The sequence below is a fragment of the Agelaius tricolor genome, unplaced genomic scaffold, assembly GCF_023055355.1.
Source record: "Agelaius tricolor isolate 1412-34295 unplaced genomic scaffold, bAgeTri1.0.p SCAF_9, whole genome shotgun sequence".
NCBI lineage: Eukaryota > Metazoa > Chordata > Aves > Passeriformes > Icteridae > Agelaius > Agelaius tricolor.
Window position 1 is genome coordinate 18812268 of NW_027269269.1, and position 27917 is coordinate 18840184.

Genomic DNA, 27917 nt, shown 5'->3' on the forward strand with positions numbered 1-27917 from the left:
CCTCTGTCACCTGTCTAACAAGACAGGCTAAAATAGATATGGCAGAGATAAGATCAAGAAGCATTTGTACAATGCTCTCAAGCACGAGGTGTGATTGTTGTGGTGTCCTGTGCAGGGCTGGGAGATGGACTGGATGATCATTGTGGGTCCCTTCCAATTCAGGATATTCAATGGTTCTGTGACTGCTCTTGGTACTGTTATAGAATCTGAACGTTTTGGGTTGGAAAGGACAGTAAAGACATGTTCCAACCCCCCGGCCATGGACAGGGACAGCTTCCACTAGACCAGATTGCTCAGAGCCACATCCAACCTGGCCTTGCACACGACCAGGGACGGGGGAGCCACAGCTTCTCTGGGCAACCTGTGCCAGTGCCTCACCACCCTCACAGGGAAGAATTCCTTCACAATAGCTAATCTCACTCCGCCTTCTGTCAGTTTGAATCCTTTTCCCCTTCATAGCCTTGTCCAAAGTCCCTCTCCAGCTCTCGTTTCCCTCTTTAGGTACTGGAAAGGGCAGTACGGTCTCCCTGGAGCCTTCCCTTCGGAGAACAGCTCTCAGCCTGTCCCCACAGCAGAGGTGCTCCAGCCCTCAGCCATCACCTCAGCGGTTCCCTTTGCTCCTCTTTTCCAGACAAAGACGACTTAACTCGGACCCCGCCCGCAGCACACGCAGCACCCAGAACCGCGGCCGCGCCGGGCCCCGCAGAACGGGAACACGGTGGTGACATCACATCCCGGGGCGGTGCCACCGCATCCCGGGGCGGTGCCATCGCGTCCCGGGCGGAATCGCATCACAGAGCGGCGCGTTCCGCTTCCGGCGGCCGCGATGGTGGAGCAGGGAGGCGGCGGCGGCGCCATGAGCTTCCTCAAGCGCTTCCCGCCGCCGGCCGACGGCGTCCGCCACCAGCAGCCGGACACGGAGGCGCTGCTGGCGGGGCGCAGCCTGGGCTCCGGCACCCTCTACATCGCCGAGAGGTGCGGGGACACGGGGGCTGGGACCGCTCGGGGGCTGCCCGGGGCGGCCTGAGGGGCCCGGGATGGGGGCTCGGGTGAAGGGGCCGTGAGGTGGGGAAAGCCCTCAGGGGTTGTGAGGCTCTGCGGGCCGTCCTGCTGCACCTGCTCGTTTTAAAGCAGGCAAGAGGGAGCAGCACCGCAGGGACCCGGCTGGCTGGGGCTCCAGGGCCGGCCTGGATGGGACTTGGAACAGCCTGCTGTAGTGGGAGGTGTCCCTGCCCACGGCAGGGGCTCGGAACGAGGTGGCTGTCAGGTTCCTTCCCACCCAAACCATTTTGTAAAACTCAGCACGGTGGAAAAATGTGCACTTGCAGCCCAGAAAGCCAGTTGTATCCTGGGCCGCAGCAAAAGCAGCGTGGCCAGCTGGGCAAGAGAGGAACTTCTGCCCCCTGCTTTTGTGAGACCCTGCCTGGAGTGCTGTATCCAACACTGGAATCCTCAACATAAGAAGGACCTGGAAATCTTGGAGCAAGTCCGGCAGACACCACAAAGTTGATAAGGGGATTGGAGCACCTCTTCTATGAAGACAGCCTGAGAAAGTTGGGGCTGTTCAGTCCAGAGAAGAGAAAGTTGTGTGGAGACCTCATGGCAGCCTCCCAGTATCAGAAGGGGCATGCAGGGAGGGCAGAGAGGGGCTCTTTGATAAGAACTGTAGTGATAGGACAAGGAGGAATGGCTTCAAACTGAAAAAGAGCACTAGATTGGTTATTAGGAGAAAATTCTTTACTGTGAGCAGGATGAGACCCTGGTACAGGTTGCCTAGAGAAGCAGTGGATGTCCCATCCCTGGACGTGTTCAAGGCCAGGTTGGATGTGACTCTGAGCATCCTGGTGTAGTGGAAGGTGTCCCCGCCCAAGGCAGTTGATCTTTCAGGTCTTTTCCAACCCAAACCATTCTGTAATTACAACAATGGCAGCTCTCCTCTTTTGGCAGGGGAGTAGATGAGGCTGTTGGGTTTCTGCTGTTAATAACTACTCTGGTTCTGTGAAGTCTGTCATGTTGCATTAATCATGTGGAGACTGTACTTACTAGGCAGAAATCAGTCTGGTTATTCTGAAAGATGTTATCTGAGCTCTTTATGGTCTCCTTTCAATTCTCCCTGCATTGTATAGCTCAGGGAGACAGCTTGATGATTAAAACAATGTAATTTTCTTTCACCATGGGAAAGTACTCATAATATATTGTGTAGTTGAAGAACATTGTTGGAACAAAAGCATAATTTAAAATGTGCACTTTTAAAAACCTCAGACTAGGAAACTTTTATGAAATGGCCAATATTGTCGGAGGAGCTTTTGCCCTACCTGAGCTTGTTAGTGCTGTGTTGGAGAGGAATCTCTCTGGAATTTTGTTCACTGTTTTATTTCGTTTGGTTGCAGCTACCAAGACTCCTGCTTGTGGGGTACCTTCTCTGAGGATGTGTAATGTTGAGTTTCCTTGTGAGTTGCTTTCAGTAGACTTTTGTGTGAGGCACCTGCAGGTCTGCCAGCTTCCTTTCCATGTTTCAAGTGCACCACAGAGGTTTTACTAGAGTCACTTGTTGGGATGAACAGAAAACACCAGTGTTTGCAGGAGTGCCATGGGAGAACAGGGCATCCAGGAGCAGAATGTGGCTCTTGATCCATGTACTGACTCTCCACCAGCAGCTGTAAACATTGAGGACTGGATAGTTGAGGAAATAGGAAATAATCCTTGCTCCCACTGTACTAGCTCTTGCTCTCAGTCAGATTTTCCAAGGCCAGGAGTCTTCTGTGAACTTCCCATTGGTTTTGTCCCACCACAAAAAGCTTTTGAATGCTGAGCTTTGCACATGGTGGAGGTCTTGCTTTCTGGCACTGAGTATTTCTGTTCACTGTGTGACATCATTGATTACAGGCACCCAAATCTAGTTTGAGTGTGATTTCTCAGTGTGTAGAAAGATGTTGATTGTTCTGATACGAAGGAGGCAGCATCCTGGTGGTGACAACCTGTGCTGTCTCTTGCTGTGGTTAGGGATGACAGTGAAAGTGGGGAAAGCAGAGGCTATAGCACTTAAGTTGTGACTGGAGGAATACCCACAACCTGGCTCTGCTGATCACAGAACTGGCTGTTTTTCTACCTACAGGCTCTACCCACATCAGATCTATCATCCTCTAGGAATTATGACACTGACCTGCCTTTCAGTGTCCTCTTTGTCTTGGAAAACCACATTTAATAGCTTGAGTTGCAAATCACACTCTGGAACCTCTGTAGCTGACTTTGGAATGATAGATATCTGCAGGGAGAAGATGGAGAGTCAGGGAGGAAAATTCAGCATTTAATGCAAATGTGATAAAGCTGTGGTGGGTTTAGGGTTCTTAGCTTCACATTCTTTAGGCAAAGGTGTCTTTTACCTCAGCCATCAGTTAATGCTCTTGCAAAGTCCTTTTCAGGCAGGTCCAGGACCGTGTGTGCCCGCAGAGTGAGCTAAGTGCCTTGTCCACAATTACTCATGTTTTGGGGTTGCTTTGCTTTTCTCCTTACTGCCCTCTGTTCGTGTCTAATTTGTCTCTTCTTTTTTTCCTCCCTCGTTAGTCGCCTGTCTTGGCTGGACAACTCTGGAGTTGGCTTCTCCTTGGATTACCCCACCATAAGTTTGCATGCCGTCTCCAGGGACCTGAGCGCCTACCCAAGGGAGCACCTGTACGTCATGGTGAACGCCAAGTTTGAAGGTGAGGAGTGCTGCTGGCTGCTCCCACGCAGTTCTGAGTAACAGGATTTCCTCCTCAGGAGGAGGAAGTGTTGATTTTAAGTAATTGCTTGTATTTTCTTTTGTATTTTCCTGAAGGATAGTCATTGTAGAAACACAGCTTAGCATTTGTTTAGAGTCACTTTGCAGTTCTGCTCTCAGCTTGTGGCTGTGTATACTGAAGTTGCTGAGAATCAGTTCTCTACCCTCTTACGCTGTTTTAAATAATTTAGTTCCTCTGCCAGTCTCCCTGTGATTCCATCTTGAGTATGCTTTTTTCTTTATTGAATTTATGTTAATGTTGCTGCCCTCTCCAGGCTTGATGAATTCCTGCTGTTTCACAGCTAGGGAACTTTTCATTCATTTTCTCCCACAGCTTGGTTAAATATAAACAAGAAAAGGCAATAGGTCATGTTACCAGGCTTTAATAAATCTTTGTAGATGGCCCACAAAACACACCTTTTTGACCATTCTTGCTTTGATGTAGAGAAAGCAAGCTTTTTATTTCATTGTTTGACTTCTGGTATAACTGCTAATATTTACGTGTGTCAAAAACTGCCATCACAATTGGGGATTAAATGGGTGTTACATATTGAGCAGGTCTCCTTTTCCCCTTCATACCTACTGGTCATCACAGCTAAAGGTTAAAATCTGGCATTTAATTTTTTTTTAATGTATCCAGAAAGTAATGACAAGACTCTGAGGAGATGGAGATACTTTTAAGCTATTAGTGCATTGTTTCCTTCTATTATGCTACTAATGTTCTCTGACAGCCTATCACTACAAATAATAAGAGGACATTTGCATATGTCTCTTTGTTCTTCTTCTTCATTTTCCTTTAAGTGTGGTTATTTTGAAGTAAAAAGAGCCTCATCTGAAGAAAGATACTGTTTGTAGATTTTAATTCATTCTGATTATGACATTTGAAAATATGGATATCCTGTAAAAGCCTTTATGTAGAAATCCTGAATAGGCTGATTTTTTAAATGGGTATTTTTTGTGAGTATATTTTTTAGTATATCAACTCTGCCTACAGTAAATCTTCCACAGCAGATAAGTTTTACTTTTCAAAATCTACTGTTTGTAGATTTTAATTCATTCTGATTATGACATTTGAAAATATGGATATCCTGTAAAAGCCTTTATGTAGAAATCCTGAATAGGCTGATTTTTTAAATGGGTATTTTTTGTGAGTATATTTTTTAGTATATCAACTCTGCCTACAGTAAATCTTCCACAGCAGATAAGTTTTACTTTTCAAAATCTAGCCCTGGCCTGCAATTTTAACTGCTGAATAGTGTTAAACCTTTCCACTTAGTTGGCTTCATGAGTCTTCATTCGCAGTTGTGCAGGGTACATTGTGTTCTTCCTCTCAGAGTTTTGCATGTGCTCTCTGTGTGTTTGTGCCTTGTCCTCACCCCTTTTTTAGAAAAAGGCATTCAGAGGTTGACTGCATTGAAAACAAAGAGCTGGACTCAGCAGTAACAAGCTGTGCCTGTGGGGGACAGTTGGAAAAGAAGTGGGTAGCTTCCCTGTACACTTCATTTTTGGGGCAGCTGGCTGGCAGCTTCTTGGCGTCTTTGTATTCTTGGTGGTGCCGGTTTTCTGTGTGATTTTGAGTGGTGCCACTCTCAGTGGCACAGCCTCTTCTCCTGTAGAAAATAATTGTGCACTTCTGAGGCTGTCAGTGCCGTGTCCCCGAAATGATGAACTGCAGCCATTTCTGTGCGGTTTTTATTCACAGAAAGTAAAACATTGATGCTTATTTATTCACGTAGATGGTGTACAGAAGTCAGGAAGCACTGGAGTTGTCACTGGTTCTGGGTGCACTTTGTATTTCTGAGATCTTTCTGGCTGACTAGGAATGTTGGAAATGGAGCAGAGATCCTCTGCATATGTCAGAGTCCCCTGTGAGGGGCCACACTGGAAGCTGGCTGATTTTGTGACAGTAATGTTAAGGATCCATAAAAAAATCCATGTGATTTAAAAAATGATAACAGGGAGTTTGAGCATTGTTGTTTGTAATAAGAATCAAGCAATTTTCCTGAAATACTTGAGTACATTTTGTGACCAGTACAGAAATCTTTACTCCTTAAGTTATAAACAGAGAAGTTTTCACATGTGTTGCAAGTGTTGTTGAGATGCTCTGAGAGGGCCTCATCTATCCATGTGGGTCTTGGAGTGTCACAGGGTTTTTTGGGAGAACAGAGTGGAGGTTTTGTGCCTCTCCTAGGTTGTTTCTGATTTGATTATGTGTGCATTCCTGAAAGAATAAACAAATGTGACTTTTTTTTTTTTTTTACAAAGTAAACATGTTTCTTCTAAATCTTTCAACTTTTCTTAAAGAGGAGACAAAAGAGGCTCCCATGACTGAAGGGGAGGGGGATGACAGCGATGATGACGTCGAACCAATTGCGGAATTCAGATTTGTACCTAGCGACAAATCAGCCTGTAAGTGCAAGTGGGAGCTGTGTTTTACTTCCAAGTCCTGGTTATATGTGGGAGACACTTGGGTGCAGAGGTGTAAATACCATGATCCTTCAGTGTCCTTCGCTAGTGACTTGATTCCTGTGTGCTGGAAAGAATAAAGCAAATTGTTTTATCTGGCTTGAAAAATGGACTCTTTCAAGCAGCTGCTTCTCAAGGAGAATTCCAGTGCTTTAAAATAGAAACTGTTGAGTATAAATACACAATATGGATAATCTCACTGTATACATTTGCAGAGAATATGTATGGGAAATGTCTTTTTAATTACAAATTCAGTGATATTTGAGTCAGTGACAATTTCATTAGAAACATTCTAATGCCCTGGCACTACTACTGGAAAGCTGTTGTATCCTGTGGATATGACAGTGGAGCTTACAGTTGGATTCAAGTTTTAGGAATCTGATGGTTGAGATGCTGCAAGTTTTCCTGCAGTAGGTAACCACAGACATAACTGTCCAGAGATAAAGCTTTATCATCAATGAAATAATGCAAAAGTGCTGTTAAGAGGCTAAAGCACCAGGCTGGATCTCTGAAACCTGATTTGTTTCTTACATGGCTTCTGGCTTGTTGGATGATGTTTTCAAATGCGAATTCAGTTGTGGTTCTGCTAAAGGAGTATTCTGACTCCCTCTGATCAGTCAGAGGGGGTTTCTTTTGTGTTGCTTTGGGGTGTTGGTGGAGGTTTGTGTTCACTTGTGTTCCTGCAGTGGAAGCCATGTTCTCAGCGATGTGTGAGTGCCAGGCCCTGCACCCAGACCCAGAGGACTCGGACTCGGACAACGATTACGAAGGGGATGAGTACGATGTCGAGGCCCGCGGTTGGTAACAGTTGCTTCCTTTGAAATACCTGCCAGCACTTGCATAACTAGTATCTGTCATAATTGTTTATTACTCATTTTGCCTGTACATCCCTTTTGTCACAGGCACAGTATAGAAATTCATAAATCTGCAGAAAACCTGTCATTCCTGTCACAATGACAGGAATTCAGCAAAAGCATTGTTCTGGCTCTCCGAAGCCCACAGCCTTTCCCCTTCCCAGTGGCTGTGCTGGCCCGGGTTCAATGCCTGTGCTGCTCTGTGGTCAGTTCACATTGCTCTGTGTATTCTGTACCTGTGTAAGCAGCTTTTTAATCTGTCAGTTAATCTGGGCATAATTTGCCCAGCTGCTCCCCTGTTCCTTCACTTCTGCATGTTTCTGGCTCCTAAACTTAAGTCTGCTGAACATAAACTTGTTTTTGCAGAGCTAGAACAAGGGGACATCCCAAGCTTTTACACATATGAAGAGGGATTGTCACATTTAACTGCAGAAGGGCAGGCCACGCTGGAGAGGTTAGAAGGCATGTTAGCCCAGTCTGTCAGCACCCAGTACAACATGGCTGGAGTGAGAACAGAGGACTCCATAAGGGAGTTTGAAGGTAAGGCATGCTTTTGTTTTACTAAACAATATGTCTTCATCAGTGACACTGCCAGTGGGATTGAGTGCGCTCTCAGCAAGTTTGCAAACATGAAGCTGAGGGGTGCGATTGACACTTGAGAAGGATAGGATGCCATCTAGAGGGTCCTGAACAAACCTGAGGAATGGATCCATGGAAACCTCATGAGGTTCATCAAGGCCAAGTGCAAGGTGCTGCACCTGGGTTGGAGCAACTCCCATTATCAATACAAACTGGGAGATGAAGGGATTAAGAGCAGCCTTGCCAAAAAGGACATGGGGGTGCTGGTGGGTGAAAAAGTTTCACCTAACCTGGCAATGTGCACTCACAGCCCAGAACACCAGTCATGTCCTAGGCTGTAGCCAAAGCAACGTGGCCCGCAGGGTGAGGGAGGACAATCTGTTCCTCTGCTCCACTCTGGTGAGACCCCACCTAGAGTGCTTCATCCAGCTCTGGGATCCTGAGCTTAATAGGATAGGGACCTACTGCAGTGAGTCCAGAGGAGGTCATTATGATGATCAGGAGTCTGGAGCACCTCTGCTATGGAAACAGGCTGAGACAGTCGGGGTGTTCAGCCTGGAAAAGAAAAGGCTCTGGGGGGACCTTACTGAGGCCTTTCAGTACTTAAAAGATGGGCATGGACTTTTTTGTAAGGCCTGTTGTTGTAGGACAAGGGGGAATGGCTTCAAACCAAAGGAGGTGAGACTCACATTGATAAAAGGAGAGATATTTTACCATGGGGGTGGTGAACTGTGGATGCCACCATCCCTGAAGTGTTCAAGACCAGGCTGGATGGGGCTTTGAGCAGCCTGGTCTAGTGGGAGGTGTCCCTGCCCATGGCTGCAAGGTCCCTTCCAACCCAAGCCATTCTGTGGTTCTATGATGTGGAAGTAGTGACTCTCCAGTTTGGCTAATCATAAAGCAGGACTGAGTGAATGTGATGCCCTGGGTGATACCTCCCTGCAGAAGGTGAGGGATCACCCACATGCTTCTGGCCCTGTGGGCAGCATGTTGCCTGCTGTGGATTGAGGGCTGCTCTGTTAGAGTGAGCACTTCAGTGTTGAGAACACTTGATTCTTCTTGGTAGGATTTCCTGGAACAGTGGTAAAGTGAAGTTGATTTAGGATTAAAAAAAATTAAATTTATCAGTCTACACCAGGGTTGGGAAGCATTTTCTACTCTAAATGAGTTGTAGTTTTTATTTGGGTTTTGATTTTGGGTTTTTTTTCTTTATACCCTAAATTATAAGTTAACAGTTATCTTAACAGAGTTCAGGATGAATTCTGAATCATTCAAACACACTGAAACAGAATTATTAAAAAAGATCTATTTTTGTGAAGGATGGTGTCTCTTAATTCTATTGATTATTCAAGTGTGTATTTAAGGAGTAAAATTTCTTTTTTTGTTGGGGGAAAGCCACCTGATTTCTCAGACTGTCTTTTCTGTGTGCTGTTTTCACTAGAGCAATGTATTATCTGGGAGAAGAACGGGGAAGTAGTTTAGTAGTGTTGCTTCCTTTTTTAATATAGAAATTGCAGTGCTTTTTATATGCTGTCATGTTTTTGAAAGATGGAAAATGATCCAGCAGTTGTGGATATCTAGGAAATAATAACTAATTTATTTTCATCCACAGGGAGAGGTTTTTAATCTTGTTTTGTCAGTTGTGTTCAGGTTTACTTTGTTCTGCAGTTTTGAATAAATTTATGTAAAGACAACCATAGGTGATAGGCTCCTGTTTCAGCAGTGCCCTTTGTTTGAAAATTTAGTCAGGTTTCTGAATTCCAAAATTCCAGAAATGAATATAAATTGAACAGCAGGTATGTCACGTGTCTCAGAGTCATCTTCATCAGTTTTGTTTACTTTTCTAATCTTACTTGCTACAGTACTGCTGCTTGGTTTGCTGCAATTACAAATATCCCCAGGGCTGCTCAGAGTTACTTTATTTTTTGACATTGTAGCATAGAGCAATCTTTCTTTTCAATTGTTTCAGAACAGGATACTAGAATAAAGTTATTCGAAGGAATCATGAAATTTGTTACACCAAAATTTCATTTACAACATGAAATAGTTAAAATCCAGTGTTTAAGTCTTTTAATAAGACAGGGTGAGGTGAGATTGTAGGAAGCTGTGACATCTGTAAACGACTGACCAGCAGTGCTGGAGCAAACCCAGAAACTTGTGAGCTCATCAGTGTTTCCTTAGGCTGCTCTCAGAAGTTCAGTGAAGGGGTTTTCTGTCCTGGCTACCTCTCGTCAGCAGAGGGCATCCGCTCTCTTTCCCGTGAAAACGTCATCCCTCATCCGCTCGTTTACGGAGCACTGGCTGGTTTTTTTCAGATGGGATGGAGGTGGACATAGCACCAGTAGTTGCCGGGCAGTTTGAAGATGCCGAAGTCGATCACTGAGGAGGATGGGTGCTGCTGTAAGTTCTTCTGACTTCTCACATCAATGCTTTTTAGTCCTGCAGAGCCTCCCCTCTCTGGAATTTGTGTAGTGTATGTGATCCTACAGGAGGTGTCTCATGATGTCAGGATGATGGAGATATAGAAGAAGGAAAAGGGACCTGTAGTTATCACAAATGTAGAAAGATGTTTAATGATCTGTGCCAAAATGCCTATTGGCATAAACCATTACCCTGCAGAGGCAGCCTGCATGGATGTGCCTGTCTGGAAGACAGGTCAGCTTTTTAGTTGATTTAAGAATTGTCTCAAAGGCTCTTGGATGCTGATATATGAACACTGGAGGCAGCCCTGGGAAGTTACTGTCTTTAGTGCCTGTTGTTTTGCCCTTGGTGTGTTGGATTTCCCAGGCTGTTCCAGGGGGCAGGACACTTCACAGCACTCCAAGTCCATCTCTTCCTTCATTATAAGCAGAGCAGGAACAGTTCATGGTAAAGTTACTGAGCTATCTGGATGGGGCTGCTCTCAGGAGTGAACAGCTAAGAGACAACACCCTGCTCAGGTGGATGTGCCAGTGTGATCCCTTGTCTTCCATCACCTGTGCTTGCTTTTCTCCTCTTTAGTAGCTTTACAAGACGTGCCAGTGGTTCCTCGCTGGTGCTGGGAGGGAGAGTTAGAGCAGCTTTTTCTGGGGCTGTCTGCAGAGATGTACAGGCACAGTGGGGTTGTGATGCCATCCTTGCTTCAGCAGTACTCAGTCTGTATGTGCTGCTCAAGTGGTGCTGTGTTGTCCCAGTTCTTCAGCCTATCTCAGAAGGGAGACTGACAGCTCCTACCTTAAAGTGAGTGTCCAACTATCCCACTTGAAATGCTGGAGAGAGCAGCTGTGGAGCAGACAGCCGAAAGCTCAGGGGAGGAAGAAGGAGAGGGATACAAAAGGAGTGTGACACACTGAAAGAAAAGTGGGAAAATAGTTGATATAGGATTACAGTGTCACAAAGAAAGAGGCTGCAGTCCCCGAGGAGGGCTGTTGTGGAGGGGTGCTGCATACCTGCATTCCTCCTCTGTTGCTTATTTTTCTTTGCTGCTGCAGTTCTGAAAGTCTCAGAGTAGTCTGGTGTTTTCTTAGTGACCTCCATCACTGCCACTGCTCCTGAATTGGTTTTTATTGTCTGGTGTAAGAGCTCAAACTTTAGTAGTCACATTTCTACCCTGGGAAGGACTCTGCAGAACAGAGGAGTTCTTAAAAAAAAATATTAGATACTGGTTGTCCTGCCATTGGCTGGTCTGCCAGTTTGGTAAAGGACACACTTAAAAATCAGAGAGGAGCCTTTAGCTGTAGATCAGGTGCTTCTTAGTAAGTGAATGGAAATTTAGACTGATGACTCCAAGATTACTTTGGTCAATGGTTTATTAAAAATAAATCCTGATGTTGAAAAATTCAAATTTGACTGCTTTATCTGTTATCCTGGTTAGAATTTAACTGGATTAAGGAGAGTTAGTAGCTGATAGCAGATCTCTAAGAGGCATGAAAGTGCTGGTGGAAGTGTTGTAGGCTGTTCTTCTAGAAAAGGATAAAATACACGCAGCAAGAAGTAGTGTTGGTTAGTGGAATTGTTACTCTGCCTTCCATGGTACAGCATGTGACTGTGGGATATGAATGCTGTGAGAGGTGACTGGAGAGGATTTCCTCCTGTGCTTCTGCTTGTGCTGATCTCAGCTGAGGGGCTGATCCCTGGCAGAGCAGATCAAGTGACCTGCACGTGCAGTGTCAGGTGCTTCAGTGACATCACTCCAGGTAGCAGTTTGGGATGGCCCTTTTTAGAGTAACCACCAGCCTGTGTGGATGTAATCTAAGGAAGTGTAGGAATCTAGGATCTAAGGCAGCAGCGAGGAACTGAAGGTAGAAAGTGACAAGGACAGCTCTTGGAGGTCTGTGCTAATCGCCCTGCTCAGAGGGTGACTTGGCTCTGCACTCTGTATGTAGGGGTGGAGAGGGAGCATGCTGTGATCCTGTGGGTACTCCATGGAGCAGCTTGGCCCTTTTAACCTCCTGAACTGCAAAATGATCTACAAGGAACATCTTGTTGGTGATCCCTTAGAGAGCAGTGTGCTGCTCTCCCTCCCAAACAATGCCCTTGTGTGATGCTCATGTTGCATGCGACCCAAATGAGATGTGACAGTCTCCTGCTGAAGCCCCTGGAGACTTGCTGGCAGTTGGTGCAGGACATTTCCAGTGTTCCTGCAATAAGTGGTGTTTTGTCTGTGGCATCACGAGGCTGCAGCAATTGTTCTGAAGCAACTGGTGTGTCTGCATGTTGGTGCAGCGGGGTCTGCCAGGCCACCCTGGTGCCTGCTGTGAGCACATGCTGTCCTTAGCTGACCTGAGTTAGAGCTGCTGTCAAAGGCAAAGATGCTCAACACTTCTGAAAATTCATGGGCTTGTAGTAAAGTGCTGTCCTCTGACTGCAAGCAACAGATAGCTACTACTCTATGCTGCTTAATAACCTTTTATTTTAATGCCAATTATGTAAACTTGGGTGTCTTGTGTCTTTCAGATCCCTCTTGTGGCACTTCCAGAATAAGCTGTAAAACCGAAGGCATTGCAGTGACTATCGGGAGTTAACCTTTCTTTTGATGACCTAAGTTTAGACACCTAGGTCTAAAAATGCTTGTAGAGATGTTTAAAACAGGGTTTGACATTTGTGACCACTATGGGGTTATTTAAAAAAAATACAAAATAAACAAAAACAATAAAACCTCTTGCATCTAACAGTTGAATGGGGCTAATCAGGGGTCATTTCATAGAATCACAAAATGATTTGGGTTGGAACAGACCTTAAAGATCGTCTGGTTCCAGCCCCACCTGCCATGGGCATGGATGCCATTGAGTAGATCAGGTTGCTCAGGACCCCATCCTAACCTGGCTGTGAACACTTCCAGGAATGGGGCAGCCACAGTCTCTCTGACTTAACTCTCTGGCCTTATAAAGAAGCCTTTGTAGGAATTCTAGGACTTCAGAAATAAAACTGTAAGTAGAACAGAATTTTAGATGGTCCTAGAATTTTCCATATTTTTTTACCTGTCATTGACTCTGTGGAGTAGAAATGGGAATAGAAATGTTATGACTAAAAGGAAATAGGGTTGGCCAAGGATCAAAAGAAAAGCTAAATTAAAACCCCCTCAAGTAACTGGCTTTACCTTTCAGTGCTATCCCTTTCATTTCTCTGAGAGCTGAGCTTGGGTGGTAGAGGAGATGGAATAAGGTCTCTGAGGTCCGGACAAAGAGAACTGTTTTGTGTCTTTGTATTAAATGTTAACATTGTTAAATAAACTAAGATTTTTGTATCTCACAACCAGCTCGCTGTTGCAGTTCTCCCTCCTTTACTTCAGCAAGCATCTTGAGCCCTTGAGTTTCAGAACTCTCTTCTGTAACAAAAAAGTCTTCAGCGAAGCGAAAGCCATTTTCAGCATTTACGTGGATGTGAGGGATAAAAGGGCAAAGCATTTGCAGGGTATGCCTGTGACAGAGTTAGCCAGACACATCCCAAACTTAGGAACCCAGCTTTAGATTGTCCTGCTGGAGCTTTCCCTGTTTCGCCTCTTGGTGGGAAAATTGGAAAATTTCTCCGTTGGAAAATATCAGGAAATTCAGGTTGTGCCTCTCTTCCCCCACTATTGAAATGAAAGTCTGGACCAAACTTCCTCCGTTTTCTTTTACTTTGAAGTTGATCTGTGATGTTTTGGGGAGGGGGTGGGGGCGAGGTATTGCTGTGTTGGTATATGAACAGTTTACTAGCCCTACACTCTGCTTACACGTTAGGATGTGATTTGGTTCCAAGGTCCATGCTAATTATACCCATTCTTTGTTGAATATTCATTAGGAATGCCAGTCAAATTAGGGATGTCTTAACAGTGTTGTGAACCACTCATGTAGCCGAATAAATGAGGTATTCAGCGTGTTATGCAACAAGACATCCTACAGGAATGTCTTTACCAGCCCCTTTGTATACATACAAGCGTTATTGTTAGGGATTCAGGGTTACAAAGGAGGATACAGAGTTGATTTTTGCACTGGCATTTGGAGAATCTTGGCACAGTGAGATTTTGGGACAGGTAAAACTCTTACTGGCACCATAATTCAGGCAAAGGGCTCATTGAATTCTAAGTCACCGTCCACTGTTGAAGCAGACTGGTGGGGGTATTTTGGTGTGTGAAAATCTGAGTTGGGATGTGGTGTGTCTGTTGTCTTCCACGTTAAATGGCAGCCTGTTACATACCCTGGCAGGTGGGCAAAGGTAACTCCAGGGCAGCTGGACTGTTCACAGTTCCTCTCAGCACTCTCACTACATCCAAAAGGAGAATTTGTGTTATACTAATGTGGAGCACTAGGAACAGACATTTTGTGATGCTTCCAGTCAAATCAGTGGAGCAAGATTAAATGAGGTGAGGTAGAAACAAACCTGGATGAATGCTGAAGGTAGCATTGAGAAGTGTCTTGTGTGGATTGACAAGTTTTATTTTCAATAAAACTTTGTATTTAGGCAGTGGGTAAATGTTCTGGACTTCATAAGCATTCATTAACTCAAATGTAAAATATTCCTTTTTGCCTGCACTACCAAAACCAGTTAAATTCTTCAGTTCCTAGCTAAGGTTTATTTTTCGTTATTTCTGCTACTTTTGTTGTTTTGTGGGTTTTTTTTTTTTTGTTTTGCATTAATTTAGTCAATTTAAGGCTTGTCTAATTCCTAGTGATTTAAAAACAAAATTTATATTCTAATGTCTGTAAATACAGCAGCTACTTGTTAATAACCCAGATTTGTACCAATTTCTTTTAAACTATATGTTGTGCCAAAATAAACAAGGCAGATATGGAGAAGTCAGATCTGATTTGACCTCTTCACTTTATGGACTTGGCTTTTGCAGGCGATCAAAAATGATGTGGAAGTAGGGCCTCTAATCTAACAAATCTTGGCTGCCTGTAGGTTTGTATATCTGTTTTTCTCTTTTCTTTGTCTGTTTTTATGCTCTTTGAGGTTTATTTTTGAGACCTTTATCCTGTGGGCTTCATGGCTTCAGAGGAGACATCAAATAATTCAGATTTTGAAAGACTTGTTTCCATAAGAAATGAGGTGAAAAAGTGGGGGGAAAAGTTATTAGGTATGGATCACTTTAAAAGGAGGTAAAAAAATAAAAAGCAGTAAAGCAAGAAAGGGAAGGTAGAAACCCCCAAAAGGATCTGTTTTAGAAGCAGAACAAGGTATATAAAAATATGTATTTTCTCAGAGGATCATATCTTTTCAGGCTCAGTGTATGGTCCTTGCTATGGAGAGTTTTAACAAGGAGAATTTTCCTTTAGTAGATCTATCCACACTGCAATTGAAGAGCTGCTGAATGATAACTCAGCAGTTCTAGTTCTCTTCAGCATACTAGCAGGCTAATTGTTTTTATTATTAATAACTGAATACAGGGTCATGGATTGGACTCTTGTATGTAAAGCAGGTTCATACAGTTGATTTAATTTTGCAATATAATCTTACAGATATCTTGGAAAAATAAAACAAGAAAAGATTTTATTGCAACAAGGAAGAAATTACATGGAAATATTTACTTCCCCAACTCTTGTAAAAAAGATAGCTGACAATAGTAGCTGTTAAAGACTTCATCAATTAACTGTGAAAAACTCCCCATCTGATTTCCTTTCTCTTAAAATATGGTTTGTAAGGTGACTTCGATGATGAGGTGAAGGACATGATACTGAGATCATTGTAGAATTTGTTAACCATCTCTCCTTTCAAACGAAGTAACCATAAAAAGAAAAACTGAATTTACTCTTAAATTTGAGAAATATATTTTGGCATTTTTAAAAATTAAGCTACAGCCAGAAGAAGAAACCTTGTGCTAGAAACAGAGTTTCAGAGGATAGTACCCATCAGTGGTGTTTGCCTCAGCTGGGGCTATAAAGGGCATGCTTGTGTATGTAGTTTTCCTGTAGTTTTTATCTCTGTTATTTATTCTTCTGCATTGCAGATTCTTCTTTTTTTTTTAAAGAAGTTGGTAAGAGCTCCATAAAAGCAAGGACAAATTGAGTACTGCATGATTCTTCCCTATATACTGTGCCTATGTGAAGAGGCAGCAGTAATTGCTGATAAAAAGTTGAGGGTTTTGCCTAAAATACCATTTGATGTGTGTGTCTACAGAATTTTATGGTATTTTATTACTGCTTTTTCCAACCAAGGTGAACATTCAACAATCTCCAGTGGGACAGGATGTGACAGAGACTTCCTGGTAGGAAGTGAGGGGTTACTTACCTGCACTCAGGTATTAAAATTATCATTATTAAAAGAATGTTGGTCATACAGGCTTTAATTTTGGTGTAGGGTGCCTCTAGAACAGAGCTGTGGAGATTCTTCTAGGGAGTAGTGTAGCCTTTCTTCCTCTCAGAGGTAGGTATATGGCAAGTAGGAATATGATGATGTCAGTATAAGAAATCTTCAGCTCCCTTTTTGCAGGTGCCTTCAGTGGGAAGAAATCCAATAAAATCAAACCTTGAAAGGACAGGGTATTTCTCTAAAATAAATTTTGCATGCTAATAAAGGTCAGAAAATGGCACTTACGGCTAAAGTGACATATTTGTTTTTTAACAGTCCTTCACATTCATATGGCTTAACTGAAAATGGTGGCAGATATTCCCAAAATCCCAATACTCTCATTTACAAAATAATTATTTGAATACAAAGTGGTAAGTCAAATATTTCAAACATGAAATCTGAAAATACAGCATAAAGATGGCATGAAAGTCTGTCAGCAGTTCTCTGAAAGCTTTATGTCTGCAGATGTTGAAAATATTTTTTAATGTAGTGCTCCCAAATTTCAGGATTTCATGTCTCAAGATTTCCGAGGAAAGATTTCATCCCATATAAAAACCACAAGTATTGTACCTGAAATGAGAGTTACAGAAAGGACTTTTATTTAAATGCATTTGAGAAGGACACAGTACTGGTATGGAAAACAAACATTGTGTTCAAGTATTTGAGTCTCTACCACAATACAGCGTTACCTTTTGCAAAGGAAGCTTCATCAGGCCATGCAAGTGCTCCCTGTGAGATAATAATCTTGTTTTTCCTAGTGCAGTTAATGCTTTGATCTGTGCAAGAGAGTTTGACTGGGTGAATCCAACACGGGCACCTTCCTGTTCCTGGTCAGGGCTGCTTTCTTTGTGGCTGCATGTACAAATGACTGAGCCAGCAGCTTAACCTCCATCCCTCACCTGAGATTGTTAGCTATGCCTGTTTTGATAACCACATCATTTTTAGGTGCTGCCAAGTGGCTGTAGGACAGTGGGTGTTTTTTTGAAGATCATTCTGATTTAGTTTATTCTGGAGCTGCAAAAATATTAGTTAGAGATAGTATACAATTCTCATAAAGAAACTTCTATCTCAAGTTGGAAGGGATCCATAAGGATCACTGAGTCCAAAGGGCATCCAGATACAGTTTATTTCCTTCAGTAAAAAAAAAAAAAATCAGATTATTCTTTCAGAGGAAAAGAGGATCCTGCTTGAGGGTGTTGCCCACACATAAGCTTGAATTTATGAAACTTCTCAGATCACAAAAAAAGCTTATTAAAAGGGATTCTGTTTAGTCCAGTCTGCCACTCAGTGCCTATGCTGGATGGGTCAGTGAGACTTTCTCTGGCTGAGTCCAAAAAAACCTCCGTGCTGGAGACTGTAGCATTTCTTCAGGAAACTAATTTCAGTGTTGCTGCACCCTTCCTCCTGAATGCTTTCCTGGAATCTAAGCTGAACTTCCCATGCCCCAGTTCGTGGCCTTGCTGTTACTTGTTGCCAAAAAGAATGGTTAATCTCTGTTACCCTTGTAACTTCTCTTGAAATAATGCTTGACTGTGCTTAAAACACGCTTTCATCTTATTCTTGCAGCCTAAACCAGTTTGGTTCCCTCAGCCTTCCCCCTTAGATCAGGTACTCTAGGCCCTTCATTGTCTCTGGTCCTCCACTGCCTGGATCCTGTTTTTTGACACATTGCTCTTGAACTTGGGGACTCCAAACCACCCATGCTCCAGATGTCACCTCACAGGCATTGAGTAGAAGGAGGCAATAATCACACCAGCATACTCTGCATGGTATTGGCCACCAGCCAGGTGTCAATCCATTGATTGTGACAGTTTGAGGTCAGTGGTTTAGCCAATCTTTATTCCATCTAACAGTCTTTTTGTGGGAGCCCACTTTGAACCAAGAATGCCGTGGGAGGTGGTCTCAATAAACCTTACTGAAGTGCAGGTACAGTGCATTCCTGCTCCTTTGTCATTTCCAATGCATTCATTACAGAAGGCCACCAAGCTGGTCAAGCATGGATTGCCCTCACTAAGTCTGTGCTGACTGTTCCTGTGTTTATCTTTGTGCTGTCTTCATGGTTGGAAATGGATTCCAAGACTAGATACTCCACCGTCCTCTCACTGGCTGAAGTGATACCAACTATCTTGTAGTTCCCTGGCTTTGCTCTCCTCCTCCTTAAAAGCAGGCATAGTATTAGCACATTGCCCATTGGCAGGAACCTCCTCCAACTGCTGCAACTTCTCATAAATTAAGGACAATTCCAACACTGGCCAACTCTACCTTCATTTCTAGGTGAATCCCACTAGAGTCAATGCATTCACAATCATGTATGTTGTTCCCATTTATTGTTCCCTATTTATTGCTTCTTTTCCAAAACCTTACTGATGTACACAGAGATTTGGGAGCAAATTTTGCTTGGGAACACTGAGTGGTACCTCAGCCTTTTCCATGCCATCCCTCTCTAGGTTGTCTCCCCCATCCACCAATGGACTTGCATTTTCTCTGGACTTTTTTGTGATTAGTAGATTTGTAACTCTGCATGTCCTTTCTCTTAATTCCAGTTGAGCTCTTCCTGGCTTTGTTTCCAAGTGCCTGTGCAAAGCTCTTATACTCCACCTTTGCTGCCTTTCCCAGTTTCAACTTCTTACATGTTCTCCTTTGTTGAAGGAAAGCTCTTTGTCTAGCCAGCAGGGAAAAGCTTTTTGTACAAATTCCCAGTCTAACGCTATGTGACAGATTCCTTCTGCACATCTAAATCTATTACTGAGCTCTCATGAGCTTTTTCTAAAAATCACCTTTTCCCATTTATAGCAGTTTCCAAGGGAATTACTACTGACTTAGCAATTCCCTAAATAAGCAGAATTTTGTTTTGAAGTCCAAAGTCTGGACAGCTCTGCTATTTACCTTCCCAGTCTTCCTCTGCACCCTGAACTCTTGTGAGAACTACAACCCAAGTGGCCACATTCGGGATCCATTTTTCTCAGTAGGCAGGTCAAGTTCAGCATTACCACTCACTGGCCCTTTAGGATATTAATTACACATAATTACTGACAGTTTCTAGGAACTTCATGGATTACATCCACTCATTGCATAAGAGTTTTTGCTCTGTCAGATGATGTCTGTGGAGCTGAAAACCCCTATGAGAACCAGGGTCTGGGAATAGGAGCAGTTTGTTTCCAGTTGTTTGTTGAAAACCACCTTTGCTTCCAAGTCCCTGAGATACTGAACACTTCACTAGACACAGACTTGGAATTCTTGTTTCTTTGCTTAAGTGTTCTGAACTTGCTGGCAGCCTCAGAATAGCCTCTCCTCTGAGCAGAAAGGTCAAAGTCTCACCTGTTGCCTTCTCCCTTGCTTACCCTCCTCCATTTACATCTACTGCTAAGTGACTGTTGTGGCACTTACTTTCTAAGGAATAGTATTAGTCTTTCTAGTAAAACTGATCTAAAGAAGGAGGCCTTCATTCTGGTTTTATAGTGTTAGAAATATAGCAGGAGGCTAGGCCAGGCTGGATGGCTTTGAGCATCTTGGTCCAGTGGAAGGTGTCCCTGCCCATAGCAGGGGAGTTGGAACTGGATGGTCTTTAACATCCCTCACTCTACAATACAATTCTATGATATGCTAAGCTGGCACCTGTCCAGGAAAGAGCATTTCATTTTATCAGCCTCATGATTATCTTGTCACCAACTCTTCCATTCATAGCTGCCATCTCCCTGGTACTGAAAGAGCAGCATTAGCACAGTCTCCATCATTACTGATGGTATAATCACGCCTGGACAACTAACATGAATTCCTTTGGCAGTGAAACAGAAACCATCTTTGTTCCACTGGTACTTGCTGAGTCTATCTTCACAGTGCAGAACTTAGGCCTGCCTGTGCTAAGTTATAAACACTTGCTGGCATTATGTTTATTGCAGGAATCCAGAGTTTAATGCTGCTGTAGAATCACCTTCACCAGAACATTGGTGAGGCCATTTTGAAAAACGAGTAATTAACTACAGTTTCAAGATTAAATTCCTGAAAGACCATAAACCACCAGTAGACTTGTTTATCCTAAAAGAAAACCTCCATTTCATCCTTGTCTTGTGAAAGTGGTAATCAATCTTCCTTTTCTTCCAAGTGTCCTTTCTAAGAACAGTGTTTACGATGTGCTTCAGCCAGATCAGGATTCAGTTGTATTCTGAATGCTCTCCATATCCTTGCCCTTATGGATTTTTACCACGGCCATAAATGAGAATATATTGCACTTTCCACTGGGAATTTAAAGTTTCATGATATGTTAGTCCAAGGTACTACTGTGAGGTAGTTATTACAGCAAAACACAAAAAAAGCCTGTTGAAAGTATTTCCCAAAGTAAGAACAAAGTAATTTAACCATCTGAGAGACTGATGCTGGAAGAAGTAAGACATCAGATTAGCATAACATTGTGACTCTGCCAGTTTCTAGGAAGTCTTAAACAGCATTTCTGCTGACAAATGGATTCTGAAAGTAGTTTTTACAATTGAATTTAAAATATCCCTTCCCTCATCATCTACTTCCATGATTCTGTTTAGAGGTTCTTTCTACAAGAATTTGTCATCATAACAGGTCATTTTCTTAGATGCCTCATTATTTTGTCCAATCGTGAAAGAAAAAATGCTATTTCTATTATTTTCTTATTTTCAAAAAGTGTCAGAAAAAATTCACTTCATGTTAAAATTTGTAGATCTGCACTCCTGTATTCATCAATTCAGTTTTCAAATACAGCAATCTTCTCTATACTTGTACCTCAGACACTATTATTTGTTTTGAACTCTTGATTTATAAGGTCTCTTAAATGTATCCATGAAACATCCTTATTCTGTAATGAAATATTTTTATCACCAATAGATTACTCAGTCCTTCAGATGATCCACAGACCTAAGATCTGTCACTAAATGTTGGCTACAGTTGTGACACTGTGCAAGAAGTGACGTGTCCTGAGTATTCACTTTTTAAAACTGCTCAGTCTGGAGGAGTTCCTTTCCCTCATAAATCAAGAGACAGCATTCAATGTATTTTGTGTGTATATTCTAGATGTTAACTTATGACAAGCCACTGTTTATGAAATTTCCTAGAAAGGTAACATTGCTCCCTAACCACATTTTAAGTTCCTCAAGTCATGGGTCCATTTCAGTTAACAACTGTTGATTCTCAATCACCTGGAGGTTTGCTGCAAAGCTGTTCTGCAGGACACATCTTGGCATGTAAGTAGGACATGGGGTTTCAGAATGCCTCCTGTTTCTTTAAATCACTTGCCAAAAGATTAAATCTCATATACTTACAACCTGGGAAATCTTTAAATGGTTATGAGGTTGAAATCAGTTAATGAAAGCTAAAGCTGAGAAATATTATGTGGTCTGTCAGGACCCGAGCAATGCTGATCAGCTGTGCCTATGACATTTCATTTATTACTCACTGGACAGTTACTCTGTTACTCAAGTTTACTCTATTGTTCAGTCATCCTGTTTAGAGATCTAATTCAACAAGATTATATCTAAGTGAATTTTAGTTAGTCAGCCAAAAACAAAGACGGAAGTTTAAACCTAAGAGTCAAGGCAAGTAGAACACACACAGACATGAACTCAAGAAAAGGAAGTTTTTGGTCATAACAGGATCCCTTTCCAGTGTTTCCTGTGTATATTTTACATCCTGCTCTGCCTTCATCACTCTTCTACCTTCTAATAGGATTAACAGTCATGAAAGAATTTGGTATTAGCAGACTGCTTCTTTATATACCCTAAGCAGAAAGCTCAAGATTTGTAGGGACCAACTGTAAACAAACAACAGCATGAAGTAAGTATCACATGGACCATTTTCATCTGCACACAGCTAGAAGTCAAAATCAATAGCTTCCAAATTAAAACCAGAATTTAAGTTAGGAAAAACCTAGTTGCTAACACTTCTTATTCTTAAACTAAGAGCAGACCATGTCGAACAGTGACTAGGGGACAAACACAGAATGAGAACTGCAAAGCTTAGACACTATGGGGATAAAATATTTGATATCAAAAAAGTGGTAATTGAGAAAGCATATTTAAGGCACTTGTCCCAATACCTGTGGGTCATTTTTTTTTCTAAAATTTATCATCCCCATGTTTTCGTAAACTGTCACAAAACAAGACAGACACTGTGTGGTAACCAGTATGTTTCTCTTCTTGAAGTTAATCACGCTCATACTTACTTTCAGGTAAGGACCATATGATCTTTAAATGACCTCCCTAATCCAAATAATTCTATAATTCACTAAACAGTGCTGCAGGTACTCTATACAGAGAATTAAAACATGTTAAAAATACACAGCCTGCATTTGCAAAATGAAACCACAATTCTGAATGATTTCAACACATACATTATAATTTACTATTTTCTGGATTTATTTAATGCAAAAGTCAAACACTCTCAAATAAAGAGCACTTATTTCTTGATTTATGAACCATGTACTAAATAACACTTTCTCAAACACGTGAAGTATTAAGAACTTACCTAAGCATGGTGCTAGCCAATATACTAGTGAGTAACTCAAAAATTTGTCATAGAAACAATCTGCATGTAATGAAAATGCCAGTGCTGGGTTAAATATTGCTCCTGTGAGATTTCCACCTGCAATAAAATGTAAACATCATTACATAAAACCATATTTTTAAATACTTACTTTAAATTCAAATGCACGATACTACAAGAAATCTATACCCTGCAATAAAATGAATTAGCAGAAACAGTTTGAACAGGTAAAACTCTTCTGAAGTTATTCACCTGACGACTCAGTAAACAGTTTAACTGTTTTCTCAAAGGCTTTAAAACATATGAAGGGTAAGCTATAACTTCCTTTATCTCTTTCTAGCAAATATTCTTTAAAGAGATAGGTCTGGCTAATGCTGAATGTTTCTATTGATAAAACTAGAAGCTATTTCTGTATCATGATTTTGGAGGAGACAGAAATTACATAAGCCATTACATTATAGCCTCGTGTCACATGAAACACATATGCAAGATAAAAGAAAAAACTTTCAAGTAGTGTTCTTGCTAAGCTGACCTCTATACTTTCTTATAAGAATACTAATATTATTATATCAATATACAGAATGTTAGGATTTTCACATGGTATACAAACTGTGGAAAAACTCTATATGTTGTTCAAAGAAAACAGAAGCAAGTGCCACTCCACTGTCTTGTAGAAGGAAGCCAAGCATCTTTCCTTGCCTCTGATTTCAGATGTAAATGAAGTTGCCTAAACATTTCCTAAATAACAAGATCCAAACACGTTACACTGGGGAGTAAACTGTAATTACACTGCAGATGAACCTGGAGCTAAGTGTGTTTAATTCTGACATGTGTTGTTCCTCTCGTTGCAATGCTGCAGAAAAAGCATTACTCATAGCTAAATTACCTGTATTCCTGTACTGTTAGCTACTAACCACCCCCTACCTGTTTTATCTATTAACCTATTACCATAAACTATTCTATAATTGCATCTGTATAATTCCTTACTGTTTACTCTTGACTCCTCCCCAAATAAGCTTGTATGAGCTTTGAACTTACCCTTTGTACAAATACCCTGCTGCTGTAATCCTCATTTGCTATGACTGTGCAATCATTTATCCAAAGTTTCAGTAAGGTCTTTGTCACTCTTTTTTGGTATTTCTCTTTCCATATTCTCCTTATTATTTCTTTCACTATTACTACAGTTAAGGAAAATCTTAATCTTTGTTTGCCTACTCAGTTTACTGTGGTTTTGCACTTGTTCTCAAGAACAAGTCAGATTTACTGTGCAGTCTGTTTTTCTGCACACTGACATATTAGCAATGTCCACGGTTGCCAGGAAGCCCAGCTACAATAATTTACTTTGCTTTAATCTGTTTATGACTCCACTGCTTCTGCTGTTTTATCCATAAATGTACAATTGAAAGCACAACTTCACTCTCAGGATGCAGTTGATAAATATTAAGCATTAGACAGAGTTTTAACTGCTGTATTTCTTCAATATTCATTACTAATAACTACTGGAATATCAACCATAGGCCAGGGGCACCACTATAACCTTACTTAAAATTATTCATTTAGCACCTCAGTCTGTGTAACAGAAAAGACAAATTGTTTTATGGCAGAAGAAGTGTAATCTCTTTGATGGGGTGTGCATAAAAACTTCAAAAGGGGAAGTAATGCCACACAGTGCCTGAGAAAGTATTTTTATGTTTTTGCTTTTATTAAAGGCCAAAATTGGGAAGAAACTCAGAATTAAAAATATGTATGTCGTTTGTACCCTGATATGTTAGGTTCAGAAAAATCTAACCAATTTCATATGATTCTGACCTAACTGTAATGCTGCCTGTAAATGAAAAAGCTCTCAAAAGGTGTATTTTTTAACACCTAAATAAGTACTTTCCCAAAGGAATTATACAAAAATATTCTTTACCATTTGTATATGGTCTGCATTCTTAGCTAATGAATCATTATTAAGGGTAATATGTAAAGACGTAATGTTCTTTTTTTGGCCTTTATTTAGTAGAAAACAGAGTGAAGCAGTATGGGAGCTTCTGTGTACAGTATGTAATACTATAAAAATTTGGTTTGTGTCGGATAAAATGTAAAAAAAATATATAAATATTTTTAAATATGAAAAAGCATAAGAAAAATTAAAGTAACAGCTTGTGATTTTGAAAATACTGTATAACCTGATGTTATTTGTTGGAGTAAGGTGCATGGCAGGTCTATAAACAGTAAACTACGAGGTGCAGAAGATTTCCTGAGAATGATCCAGACCAGCTAAATTATGCATCTGTCTGTCTTCTCAGCCTGCAGATGAGAACCCACTGTGCTGGAGGCCACTATTTGTGACACTGGATTTGTAAGTGACTCTCCCTGCTGCATGTAAGCAGCAGAGGTGGGACAGACATGGCTGGGGCTATGCCATGTCATCCACAGGATATATGGGATATGTGCAGCAGGCATCATCCATGGCCACTTACCAGGCTCCTCATTACTGCCCCAGCCACGACAGGATCTCAATACCTGTATATTTTTATAGTAGACAAGCAGATTGTAGTTTAAAAGAAATGCAAAGAAAAATGTCCAGGTAGCACAGGGTGTTGTGCACGTGATGCAAAAGAGGCCTGAGGTTTCCTAGAAGTACGTGCAGATCGATTGCACCGGGGAGTCCCAACAAGGCCAAGTTTATGGCACAGAAGGGCACTTGGTACACTCAGCCTTCACGTGGCACACTTGGCCTTCTCCTGCTAGGAGAAGATAGGAACCTGGCCAATGACACTGGGAGTGAATTCTTTGTATGAATTAGCTAAAAAAAGGCCGTGTGACACGTATTATTTTATATGACTGTTCGCTAAGCAGGAAAAGAATGCTAGGAATCAGGAATCCAGATTTCTATGCTTGTAGAAGAGGGAGGAGGATATCTGGCTACACTTCCACCAAGCAACTCAGAAATATATTTAATGTCCTCAAATGCACTGACACCCTACTTCTGCTTTTAGAAAGTAGTTTAAATTGCTAAGTTAATTTTCAAAATTCCCCAACGACTTTCATCTTTTAGGATCTCAGCTAAAGATAATGAGTAAAGATTTTTACATTACTACATCTAAAAATGTGACTGTACACTGTTCTGGATGCTATTATGTTAAATAGCATTAATACAGCTAAGCCTTTAGGACAAGGCATCAACAACATCCTGGATGTTTGCAGGTAAGAGAAGTGATCTCCCTCTCTCAAAGAGATTTGGTGATTCCCTAGATGACTTTTTCTGTGGTGGGGGCAGCAGCAACAGCAAGAGTTCTGTAATCATCTCTTTCACTTCTCCAAGCTACACAATCTCCTTGCCAGTAGGAAAAGGACTCCCAGCAGGGCAGTCAGTCCTTAAGTGACCTAACAACTCTTGTCACTACAGTGGGGACAAGAGGGAACATCAACAGTCAGAAGAAAGAAGTTCAGACTGACTCCCCTCACTTCTCCCTTCCCATTGGTCCAGAGGGGATGCACAGGTGACAGCATCTCAGCTCTGGAAAGCACGAGGTGACAATCAGATAGGAAAGGCTACCTATATGGATTCACATGGCATTACAGACAAGGGAGGCTCTAATAAAACAGGCACCTATTTTTTCCCTTTTTTTTGCATTTGGTCTCATAAGGTATTATTTCTGTATGCATTCCACAAATAACCATTCCCACTTATGATTTAAGGAAGTAGTTAAATAAACTGCACTGATATGAATTATGCATTATTTAAATACAGAGCTTCCATATTACCTACCAGTCTGTACCCTGGTGTTGCACAATCAGCACTTTCTCCCGATGCAGCCAGCGGTGCTCTCCCAATGTCACTTACTAATCAGAGCACATAGTATGAAATCTCTCATGCTGTATAAATAGTTGGATTATGAAACAATCCTTCACTGAGATATTTTAACACTTAACCATATGTACTTGCAGACCTGACATCACTCTAACTGCATAACTCATTTCATTCTTAACCCCATACTTGCCTGGAATGCAACCAGGCATACTTTATATAAACAACAAATTAACTTTGCATACGTAGGATGACACAAAAAAAAATCATCAAGGAAAGTGTAATTTAAGAAAAAGCATTTTGCATCTTAACACTTCTAAGAAAACTGTAAGAACCCCTTCCGTTACAGCTTTATTGCAGGAACAGAAGAAGAGAAAGTAAAAAGACTAACCTGCATACACGAGCATGGTGATGAGAAGAGCAATTAAATGGACTCTGTATTTGGGATTAACGCTTTCGGCTTGCAGGACGGCCAGCTGGAAAACGACAGAAAAGAGCAGTTCTATGCAGAACGCCTGCATCTCTGTAGTCTGCATGGGGCTGCTGCAGCCCTGTGAGAGTGCTCCAAGATGTGGCTCTGCCATCTCCAGACTCCAGATAAAGTGCATGAACACTCTGGCGAGCACTGCAGCCACGAACTGAGCGGCGATCTTGAGTCCCCCCATCCTGAGCGAGGTCCCGCCGCCCCACATGGGCTGCAGGGTCCCGCAGGGATTGCATGTGCTGCCGGCGAGGCTCAGGCCGTGCAGGACGGTGAAGCCGTAGGTGAGGGTGAGGGCGGTGTGCGGCTTCGGCTCCACGTTGCCGAGCAGGCTGAGCTCGTTCGTGCAGGCGCAAATCTGGAAGGTGCTGAACATCTCCACAAGGAAAGCGAAGAGGTGCGGGCGGGAGCGCAGCCGGCGCCGGGCCAGCCTCCGGCACAGCCCCACGGTCACCACGACGCCGGACATCAGCAGCAGGGAGCTCCCGACCCCACCGACAGCCATGCCGGAGCTTCACAGGCCCGAGGGCTCGCCGAAGGTCCAGCCCCACCACCTGCGGGGAGAAAGAAAGCAGGAGAGAGAGGGAAAATGCCCCCGCTTTCCCTTGGAGGTAGAAACCAGCTTCTGCTGGCACCTGCCAGGAGCCTGACTCACCCTCCGCTCGGCGGAGCAAAGGGCAGGGGTGAGGGCAGGGGGATCCCGCTTCCTGCCAGGGCACGGCTTAGGAC

General features: G+C 42.4%; 3 protein-coding genes across 4 annotated transcripts in view; 2 read left to right on the plus strand and 1 right to left on the minus strand.

Moving 5' to 3' along the window:
- Nucleotides 1-787: 787 nt before the first annotated feature.
- CLNS1A (chloride nucleotide-sensitive channel 1A) lies at nt 788-13395 on the plus strand. The gene is made up of 7 exons (XM_071432955.1): nt 788-975; nt 3565-3701; nt 6065-6169; nt 6913-7023; nt 7447-7620; nt 9975-10059; nt 12595-13395. The coding sequence occupies exons 1-6, from the start codon at nt 827-829 to the stop codon at nt 10040-10042; spliced, it is 744 nt and encodes a 247-aa protein (XP_071289056.1). The 5' UTR covers nt 788-826; the 3' UTR covers nt 10043-10059; nt 12595-13395.
- Nucleotides 13396-15583: 2188 nt separating this feature from the next.
- On the minus strand, nt 15584-27693 carry AQP11 (aquaporin 11). 2 transcript variants are annotated; one of them, XR_011680102.1, is made up of 4 exons: nt 27099-27693; nt 22894-23010; nt 16654-16977; nt 15584-16552 (listed from the first exon to the last, which is right to left on the minus strand). XR_011680102.1 is itself a non-coding variant. In XM_071432954.1 (3 exons), exons 1-3 carry the CDS (start codon nt 27691-27693, stop codon nt 16925-16927), a joined length of 765 nt encoding a protein of 254 aa, XP_071289055.1. In that variant the 3' UTR covers nt 15584-16924. The 2 variants fall into 2 exon arrangements, 1 of the variants encoding a protein (XP_071289055.1); XM_071432954.1 differs by having other exon boundaries at nt 15584-16977.
- The window catches only part of PAK1 (p21 (RAC1) activated kinase 1), a 98903-nt gene continuing 98642 nt past the window's right edge, over nt 27657-27917 (plus strand). The window contains exon 1 of the mRNA XM_071432953.1: nt 27657-27799. The gene's annotated coding sequence lies outside the window, so the exon portion shown is untranslated. The remainder of the gene's footprint in view (nt 27800-27917) is intronic.